The following is a 10,931-nucleotide window of genomic DNA, read 5'->3' on the forward strand; positions in this document are numbered from 1 at the left end:
AGAGCTGAAGCTCTCCCAATAGAACTTTTTGAGATGATGGAAATGTCCTATAATCTGCTCTGTCTAGTGTGGTAGCTGCTGGCACTTGAAATGTGGCTAATGTAACTAAGGAAATGCATTTTTTATTGGAACTAATTTTGCTAATGGCTGCCTTATTAGATAGTTTAAGGGGAGCTAATATAATTATTGATAACAGATTATTAATGTCAGCTGTAATTCAGAAACAGAAGACAGTCAATGTTAATAGTTAAAGATTTCCACCCAAATAGCATCATAAGTTTATACACTGACATAATTTTCTGCTCCAGTAGATGAAATAGAAAAACACAAAACCAGAAAGGTATGGCAGCTTTACAAAGAAAGCAAACATCTGTGTGGGTGAAAAATGCAACAAAAATACTTACAAAATGCTGTGTAGATCTGACGCCATGGACTTGCTGTATTCCAGGTCATTTTTCATTCTGGAGAATGAAAAAAATGATGTCAGTTACTTCCTGGGCCACAGCTTTAAGCAAGCTATGGTACTACACAATGACAAGGCTTTAGATACTGGTTTTGCAACCAGAGGACTAGAACTGTAATTGTCCTAATACCACCATAGGAGTGGAACTTGAAAGGTCCATTACAGGACCCTGTTTGATAGTGGTGGCCCTGTGAAGTAAAGGCAACTGTAAAACTGCTCAATGTGTGTATCCCTGGCTCCCAGTTCAGTTCATAGTAATTAGTAGGGCACTCAGACATATGTTGAACAAATGAATGGATATGCGTGGAGGGTAAGCATGTTATTTCAAAATGAGTCTGCAAATCAAAATTCCTGAATACTGAAGTGTAATGCTAAGAAAGCATTTAACAAAATGGAACAGAAACTTACTTTAAGTTGAAATAGATTTATGAAATTGTCTGAAATATGCTGTAAAAGAAAATCAGTATATTTAGGATGCTCAAGGAAATAAAGGTATAAATTCAATTAAAACTGAGGAAGAAATAAATGAAGCAGTTCGAAATAGAAGTCTTGGAAATGGAAAAATCATAGCTGTTGATATAAAAGACACAACAGACTTGATGTTCTCTAGACTGGAAATAATTGAAGACAAAATTAGGGAAATAGAAAGTGGAGCTAAGAAGTTCCCCCAGCATGACACAGATTATATGAAAAGCAGTAAATAATCAGAACAGATTGCGGAGTAAGAGGTTCTAAGATGCATGTAATGGAAATAGAGAAGGCAACTCTGAAAGTGGAGAAGCAATGTTTACAGAGATCATAGGGGAAAGAAAACATTTGAGAACTGATTTAGTATGGGTTTTCAGATTGAAAGTGAAGTCTCTTTATCATGTAGGATAAACAAAGGTATAAGCTTAAAGGTAAATTTAAATATAAATTTAAAAGTAAATTTTAATTGATATTCTGCAATTTTGCTTCAATGCATAAATGATGATAAACAAAGGTATAAATTTACCTTTAAATTTATACCTTTGTTTATCATCATTTATGCACTGAAACAAAATTTCCGAGCAATATCAGGAAGAGAAAACAGATTATCTGTTAAGGATTGATAAGACTGACAGCAGATTTGTTCCCAGCCACAATAGTTGCAGGAAAAAGTGGAGTCACAGCACCAGAGTACTGAGGGAAAATAATTGTCAGCCTGGTCCTGAAGTTTTAGACTCAGGCACTCAAATATTCACAATAAGGAAGAAATACAGACATTTTTAGGAATGGGAAGACTGAGCACTTACAATTCATAGACTGTTTTGATCCTTGAATGGTGTGGAGGTTAGGGATGCTGACCCCCTGTACAGTCAAAAATCCGCATATAACTTTTGATTACCCCCAAAACTTGACTGCTAACAAATAGCCTACTGTCAACCAGAAGCCCTACTGATAACATAGTCAGTTAACATATATTTTGTATATGTATTATATACTGTATTACTATAATGAAGTAAGCTAGAGAAAAGAAAATGTTATTAAGAAAATCATAAGGAAGAGAAAATTTATTATTCATTAAGTGGAAGTGGATCATCATAAAGATCTTCATCCTTCACATTGAATAGACTGAGGAGAAGAGGAGGAGTTGGTCTTGCTATCTCGGGTGGCAGAGGCAGAAGAAAAATCCACGTATAACTGGATTTGTACAGTTCAAATCTGTGTTGCTCAAGGGCCAACTGTACTTGACCAAGAAGAAAAGTTAACCCAGAAGAAGGATATCACAGGTTGGATACCTGGAAAGCAGGCTTTTGAGACAGAGATAAGAGTGTAGGAAGTTGACTAGGTAGTGATCTTGGGATCAACACTACCAATGAGAAGGAAACGAGATTGGGCAGAAAAGTTGAGTTGCAGTGCCGTGTCAGTGAAGGCCTCAGCCAACTCTGTGTTGATCTGCCTTGGAATGAGGGTCTTGGATTTTTATTCACTTTTGTGGATCAGTCATTAGAGATGGACTGTCCTAGGAGGGCTAAGGTGGCTCTCTTTAGCTGTGGTAATCCTGAAGAGGCCAATAGTAAAGGGTTGTCTGCAGGCAGTATGCCCCACAGTGGAAAAATAAGTCCTTCTTTCTTAAAGAGGGAATCTACATAGCACATTGCAGTATCCATTACAGAAGGTGTGGGATACGGAAAACAGCAATGAGTTTAGAAAGAGGTGAACTGTGTTACCCATATTAATTCATGTTTGATAGTAAAATATTAATTGAGATTGGAAGGGAATGGTGATTAAGATATGAGCCAAGATAGATGAGGTAAATATAAACAAAATGAAAATACTTTTGGCAGCTTTAATTAGGCAAGGTAGAATTCAAGGAGAAAATGTCAACAGAGCAGACATTTTTATATACTGATATAGTCTTTAGCGAAGTTACATTGTTTTAAACTTTTGGATCAAAGAACATATTGAGATAAAGAGTATAACTTTTTAAAAAGGATAAATTGATAAGAATGTATGTATAATTTATCTCCCAGAATTACTTGATTGCTGGTTTCTCTTGGGTAGTATCTGCATAAATATCTGTCTACTTATTTATTTACATTTAGGAAAGCATATATGTACACAAGTAATTTTATACTTATAAAACATTTATATATTTAACTGTAGTATTCTGTGTAGCTATGCCATATTTAGTCAATTTTCAAGAATTAATATTTTTTCTAATTTTTAACTAATCATCCTACACTGACTATCCTAGAGATCAATCTTCAGATTATAGACTGTCATAATTTTTTGTATGTGCCTTTACTGTGTTTAGCAGGCTGTCTGTGTTGTTACTTTGGATCTGAAGGAAAGAACTATATCATTCTTTGTAATATTTCATCTGTGAAAAGAAAAATACTTAGGCAAATGAATCTACATTTTAATAATGTTATTTTTATGTTATTTTAGCCTTACGAAGGATGAATCCAAAAGGCCAAAGTATAAAGAGCTTCTGGTGAGTGTGGGACTGTGGGGATTGTAGGTACATCCTCACCCCGGAACTCTCTTAACATGCTGGTCCACTAAGCAAGCAGCGGGCCTGTCTGTCATAAACGAACATCTCAATCTTAACATGCTGGTCCACTAAGCAAGCAGCGGGCCTGTCAGTCATAAACCAACATCTCAATCTTAACATGCTGGTCCACTAAGCAAGCAGCGGGCCTGTCTGTCATAAACCAACATCTCAATCTTAACATGCTGGTCCACTAAGCAAGCAGCGGGCCTGTCTGTCATAAACCAACATCTCAATCTTAACATGCTGGTCCACTAAGCAAGCAGCGGGCCTGTCTGTTATAAACCAACATCTCAATCTTAACATGCTGGTCCACTAAGCAAGCAGCGGGCCTGTGTGTCATAAACCAACATCTCAATCTTAACATGCTGGTCCACTAAGCAAGCAGCGGGCCTGTCAGTCATAAACCAACATCTCAATCTTAACATGCTGGTCCACTAAGCAAGCAGCGGGCCTGTCTGTCATAAACGAACATCTCAATCTTAACATGCTGGTCCACTAAGCAAGCAGCGGGCCTGTCTGTCATAAACGAACATCTCAATCTTAACATGCTGGTCCACTAAGCAAGCAGCGGGCCTGTCTGTCATAAACCAACATCTCAATCTTAACATGCTGGTCCACTAAGCAAGCAGCGGGCCTGTCTGTCATAAACCAACATCTCAATCTTAACATGCTGGTCCACTAAGCAAGCAGCGGGCCTGTCTGTCATAAACCAACATCTCAATCTTAACATGCTGGTCCACTGAGCAAGCAGCGGGCCTGTCTGTCATAAACCAACATCTCAATCTTAACATGCTGGTCCACTGAGCAAGCAGCGGGCCTGTCTGTCATAAACAAACATCTCAATCTTAACATGCTGGTCCACTAAGCAAGCAGCGGGCCTGTCTGTCATAAACGAACATCTCAATCTTAACATGCTGGTCCACTAAGCAAGCAGCGGTCCTGTCTGTCATAAACCAACATCTCAACTTTATTGAGTGTTTTTTTTGTTAATGTTTTTAAACAAAGATTTGGAAAGAGAAAATTTGTAGTTATAATTTTTCTACTAATACTAGCTAAATTCTCATGGAAAATTTTGGTCTTAACATGTTATAAAAATTACCCCCAAAGAATTCTGACTTTCACTTTAAGAAGCCATTTTCCACTGCATAGTCTATTTATATGGGATTCAGCCATAAGAAAAAAATTAGTGAAAAGTTTGTGTTTATTCTGCCTTTATAAAAACTCACGCAAATTTACATCTTATAGCCTATTCCCATTTCTTTGAAAGTTCTCATTCATCCCATGGAAGTTGGGTGTTTTAAGCAGTCTACTGGGTGTGGCATTGGTAGGGCCGGGAGAAAGTATTGTGATCTAATAATGTGGGAATATTTTAAGAAAAGATCCATTTGTTTGTCACATTTAACTACTAGCTCTTCAAGGATGTTGTGACAAACTTACGATATCGCAGTCCACCAATGACTAAAAATATCTAGTCAACATACTTAAGCTGTAAAAGAAAACTGTTGCTAGAGATGGAGTTTTGAAAGGTGGGTTAGTGAAGCAGATACTGGGACCCTGGCTCTGGAGAGTACAGGGAAGAAGCTCCTGGGGCAAATTTCTCTTGGGCCTCTTTTGGTCAAAAGGATTACAACCTTTTTCTTAAAAGGTCAAAAGAAGAGGTCAAAAGGATTGTGACCTTTTTGTGAAAAGGTCCTCCTTGTTGTATATGGGAGAAATGGAGGTTGAGATTTATATTGGTGTCCCAAGAGGAATAGCGACTGGTATTGGCGTCATTCTTCTTAGCTCTTAGATGGTGTGGTGGAGGCTCCAGCTGTGTTTTGTGCTGAGTGACAACTTGGCAGTCTTCCTCAACAAACACTCCCTGGTATACAGATAAGTTTCCAGACCTCACTGCCAAAGTGGCACCTTCAAATCATTACCACGTATCCTCTCTCTAGGCATGCCCATTAGCATATCTGCATGGAATAAAGGCTATACTCGCCTCTCTGAACTTGTAGTGTTGCGGTATTTCACAGCTATCTGTGGTTGGGAGCCTGGAGTTCTATGTTCTATAGAAATTGGAAAATGTTCAGTTTGGGCTGTCATACAGACTTTTGACTTTTTTGTTTTCAATTTTCTTGCAGAAACATCCCTTTATTTTGATGTATGAAGAACGTGCCGTTGAGGTCGCATGCTATGTTTGTAAAATCCTGGATCAAATGCCAGCTACTCCCAGCTCTCCCATGTATGTCGATTGATATCGCTGCTACATCAGACTCTAGAAAAAAGGGCTGAGAGGAAGCAAGACGTAAAGAATTTTCATCCCGTATCACAGTGTTTTTATTGCTCGCCCAGACACCATGTGCAATAAGATTGGTGTTCGTTTCCATCATGTCTGTATACTCCTGTCACCTAGAACGTGCATCCTTGTAATACCTGATTGATCACACAGTGTTAGTGTTGGTCAGAGAGACCTCATCCTGCTCTTTTGTGATGAACATATTCATGAAATGTGGAAGTCAGTACGATCAAGTTGTTGACTGTGATTAGATCACATCTCATTTCTAGACTCAAAACCTGGAGATGCAGCTACTGGAATGGTGTTTTGTGAGACTTCCAAATCCTGGAAGGACACAGTGATGGATGTACTATGTCTGAACATAGAAACTCGGGCTTGAGTGAGAAGAGCTTGCACAGCCAACGAGACACATTGCCTTCTGGAGCTGGGAGACAAAGGAGGAATTTACTTTCTTCACCAAGTGCAATAGATTACTGATGTGATATTCTGTTGCTTTACAGTTACAGTTGATGTTTGGGGATCGATGTGCTCAGCCAAATTTCCTGTTTGAAATATCATGTTAAATTAGAATGAATTTATCTTTACCAAAAACCATGTTGCGTTCAAAGAGGTGAACATTAAAATATTGAGACAGGACAGAATGTGTTCTTTTCTCCTTTACCAGTCCTACTTTTCATTGGGAAGACTCAGGAGTCTGCCACTTGTCAAAGAAGGTGCTGATCCTAAGAATTTTTCATTCTCAGAATTCGGTGTGCTGCCAACTTGATGTTCCACCTGCCACAAACCACCAGGACTGAAAGAAGAAAACAGTACAGAAGGCAAAGTTTACAGATGTTTTTAATTCTAGTATTTTATCTGGAACAACTTGTAGCAGCTATATATTTCCCCTTGGTCCCAAGCCTGATACTTTAGCCATCATAACTCACTAACAGGGAGAAGTAGCTAGTAGCAATGTGCCTTGATTGATTAGATAAAGATTTCTAGTAGGCAGCAAAAGACCAAATCTCGGTTGTTTGCTTCTTGCCATCACTGGTCCAGGTCTTCAGTTTCCGAATCTCTTTCCCTTCCCCTGTGGTCTGTTGTTGCTATGTGACTTTCGCTTAATCCAATATTTTGCCTTTTTTCTATATCAAAAAACCTTTACAGTTAGCAGGGATGTTCCTTACCAAGGATTTTTAGCCCCAAATCTCTCATATTCGCTAGTGTTTAAAAGGCTAAGAATAGTGGGGCCCAGCCGATGTGGTAGGTGATAAAGAGGCATCTTTTCTAGAGACACATTGGACCAGATGAGGATCTGAAACGGCAGCCTTTACGTTCATCTCCTGCTGGAACCTCTCGTAGTCCACCACCATTTCTTGGCATTGGAATTCTACTGGAAAAAAATACAAAAAGCAAAACAAAACCCTCAGCACTGTTAAAAGAGGCCATTTAAGTATCTTGTGCTTCTTCACTTACCCATTAGCCAGGTTCTTATTAGGTTTTGCTTGGGCTTCCCTGGCACTGAACCTTAGGCTTTGTATGACAGTGAAGCAGCACTGGGAGTGGTTCAAGCACACTGGAATATAAAACAGTCATGGCCTGAGATGCAGGTGATGCCATTAGAGAACCAAATCGTGGCAGGTATTGCTGTATCTCCTCTCAGAGTGACAGTCATAAATACTATCAAACAATAAAGGGAGAATGGTGCTGTTTAAAGTCACATCCCTGTAAATTGCAGAATTCAAAAGTGATTATCTCTTTGATCTACTTGCCTCATTTCCCTATCTTCTCCCCCACGGTATCCTAAACTTTAGACTTCCCACTGTTCTGAAAGGAGACATTGCTTTATGTCTCCCTTCGACTACAGCAAGCCATCATCCTCCATTGCTCCCGGGGACTCAAGAGGAATCTGTTTCTCTGCTGTCAACTTCCCGTCTGGCTCAGCATAGGGTCACTTTGCCGTTATGCAAATGGAGATAAAAGCAATTCTGACTGTCCAGGAGCTAATCTGACCGTTCTATTGTGTGGATGACCACATAAAAAGGCAATTTTAGTGTATTAATCATAGATTATTATAAACTATAAACTTAAGGGCAAGGAGTTTATTACAGTGTATCTTTATTAAAACAAAAGGGTGTATAGTGTTCACAAACTGTGAAAATAGTGTAAGAACTGTACATTGTGAGCTCTGGTTATTTTTCTCTTGTACCATAGAAAAATGTATAAAAATTATCAAAAAGCTAATGTGCAGGGATATTGCCTTATTTGTCTGTAAAAAATGGAGCTCAGTAACATAACTGCTTCTTGGAGCTTTGGAATATTTTATCCTGTATTCTTGTTTGAATTCCTCCTCTATTTAAGATATATACATGGAATCCAAGTGTTTATGTGATAGTTCTATCCTTTTGCCTGCGGGTCAGTCGTAATAAATCTAGGATGTGATGATGACTTTGTAATTTGATTTTCTGAAATCAGACCCTGAGAGGGGAAAATCTTAAAGTAAATTACATTAAATTATCTGTGCATTTCACACCGGGGAAAATGACCTCCTTTTGGAAGTGTTTTATGGCTGCTTTCTTTTTCTTCTTCCTTCCCATGGCTACCCTTTTTGCTTATCCTTCTTGAAACCACAGATGTATCTGTTAAGCACAGCTTTGCTTGAACAGGTGTCACAGTCTCTTGAGTTTCTTTGTTTGTTGTCCTGACCTGCCCCAGCTTTCTTAATGCTAAAGGAAGTGGATACAGTTCTTCAACCTGTGTCATGGTGGAGAGGTACAACTTGTAAGTCTATCTGGGCCCCGTGTATGGTTTCCAGCCATGCTCTCTGCTCTTGGTGCTACAGCTGCCAGGTGAGCATTAGATGTCAGGTTAGATACAGGGTTGGAATCACTCACTGTTACCTTAGAAGGGTAGGGAGGATTGTGGGTAAAAGACCTCTGGGGGTCAGACGTGGGAGGTTTATGGATGAGAGGACAATGGAAGTGAACAAAAAGCCATGGGAGCCTGAAAACTGTTGGAGAAAAGCACTTTGCGGCTCCAGCACTGAATGTATCTGCTGTACTCTGCCTCCTACCAGTGATTGATCAGATAACAGATTCATTGATATTATGGTGATTCAGCACCTTACCCTTGTGCCTGCTCCTAACTGTACCTGAGATACTATTACAGAGCCACATGTGGTATCAAACATTCCCCTGAGAGGGGTGTGAAAGCAGGAATTCTGGCCTCTCTAGCTAAGCCTCAGCTGCTAAGGGAAAGCGTACCCATTGGATTTCAATACTGGCATGAGAGATAGACTACACACTCCGTGTTTCATAGGACACTGCCTTGTATTTGTTCATCTCATTTGATTCCAAATGCATCCCACTAAAATCAAGTGGCTGTATCTCCTTTTAGATATAAGAAAACCAAGGTCCAGAGAAGTGAAGTTCTGGCTCAAATAACAGTAGGGAGCAGAGCTGAGATTCAAATTCAAGGCCATAACACGTACCCTAAGAAGTTACATTAATTTAAAAACACTGCTATTGAAGTGTTGTGGAGTTGAGAAGTAGAAGAATGAATACAGTTGAGGATACTCTGTTCATAAACCTGACCAGGGCCTGGTTTGTTGTTTTGGAAATGAGTTGAAGGCAGAGGTTCTGGGGGCCATAGTGGGGCTTACATACAAAGTGATCCATACAAAGACAACTGTGTAATTACCTTAGAATTAATTAGAGGAACTCTAGGTTATAATTCTTAAGTGCAACACCTGAGAATTCAGTGTCATGGACTGAACGTCACCATTAGCTTGATAATGTTAATGTGGCAATCACTGAGAATGAGTAAAGTGCCCTTTCATTTATTTTATTTATTTTTTATTTTTTGAGACAGTTTTGCTCTTGTTGCCCAGGCTGGAATGCAATGGCACGATCTTGGCTCTGCAACCTCTGCCTCCCGAGTTCAAGCAATTCTGCCTCAGCCTCCTGAGTAGTTGGGATTGCAGGTGCACACCACCACACGCGGGTAATTTTTTTTCTTTTCTTTTCTTTTTTTGAGATGGAGTCCCACTCTTGTCGCCCAGGCTGGAGTGCAATGGCGTAATCTTGGCACACTGCAACCTCTGCCTCCCAGGTTCAAGCGATTCTCCTGCCTCAGCCTCCCAAGTAGCTGGGATTACAGGCGCCTGCCACTACACCCAGCTAATTTTTTTCTTGTATTTTTAATAGAGATGTGGTTTCGCCACGTTGGCCAGGCTGGTCTTGAACTCCTGACTTCAGGCGATTCACCTGCCTCGCCCTCCCAAAGTGCTGGGATTACAAAGAGCCAGCATGCCCGACCTCCCTAAATGATTCGATCCAACTGTCTTAGCTGCAGGAGGATAGAGAAAGGACACATAAGGTCTTAAAAGTAACGTTGGGACACTTGTTACTTGTCTTGGCAGTGTGTAGTGATTATGTGTCTCCATCTCTTGTGCAGGGTTGTCTGCACCAGTCACATCCATTGCACCTGGGCTTATTGTCTTGGCAATGTGTAGTGATTATGTAACTCCATCTCTTATGCAGGGCTGTCTGCACCAGTCACATCTATTGCTCCTGGGCTTATTGCTTGGGATGTGACGGACAGAGAATCTAAAGTCTTGGTCTTAAACGTACTGGCTTGGTTTTAAATACCTCATTAAGTGGTTGAGGGAAAATGTAATCCACAGTAATAACTCTTAGGATGAACTGTAAGAACCACATCATGGAAAATTGACACTAGACAACATCATAGAAGGAACACCTGTAGAACGGGAAACAGCTTGTCTTCTGGTAATTTAGTACAGACTGAAGTTATCTTTATATCGTAGTTCTTCCCATCTTTTCGATACGTGAATATCCAGAAATTCTCATCTCAAATCTTGAAATCATAAGGATAGTGGTTCAGTATCTGCTTTTGATAACATTTTGTTTTGTTTTTTTGATATGCCAAAATGTATTTATACATCTTAAATGTAAAATGTAGTTCTGCTATTTAAAACTCGTTAACCCATATAGCATATAGTCACAATTCAGTAATTGTAATGCATAATGAATCAAATTTCTGTCTGCATTTGAAATTTCTATCTACATATGCATTTTGCTAAAGAACAGTATTAAGACTTCCAGTTTTTCCTAATTCTTACACAAATTTAATGTGAACACCACTCTTCAAGGAGATAGGAAGGGTATTCTGTT

At 39.5% G+C, this 10,931-nt stretch overlaps 1 protein-coding gene across 2 annotated transcripts in view; it reads left to right on the forward strand.

The window, feature by feature from the left end:
* MAP2K4 (mitogen-activated protein kinase kinase 4) overlaps positions 1-8,284 on the forward strand; it is a 126,740-nt gene extending 118,456 nt beyond the window's left edge. For both annotated transcript variants that reach the window (XM_063718032.1, XM_002827054.5), the window contains 2 exons: positions 3,377-3,422; positions 5,606-8,284. In XM_063718032.1, the coding sequence (XP_063574102.1) occupies positions 3,377-3,422; positions 5,606-5,719 (160 nt within the window). In that variant the 3' untranslated portion in view covers positions 5,720-8,284. The remainder of the gene's footprint in view (positions 1-3,376; positions 3,423-5,605) is intronic.
* Positions 8,285-10,931: the final 2,647 nt, after the last annotated feature.

Source organism: Pongo abelii, chromosome 19, assembly GCF_028885655.2.
Source record: "Pongo abelii isolate AG06213 chromosome 19, NHGRI_mPonAbe1-v2.0_pri, whole genome shotgun sequence".
Lineage (NCBI taxonomy): Eukaryota > Metazoa > Chordata > Mammalia > Primates > Hominidae > Pongo > Pongo abelii.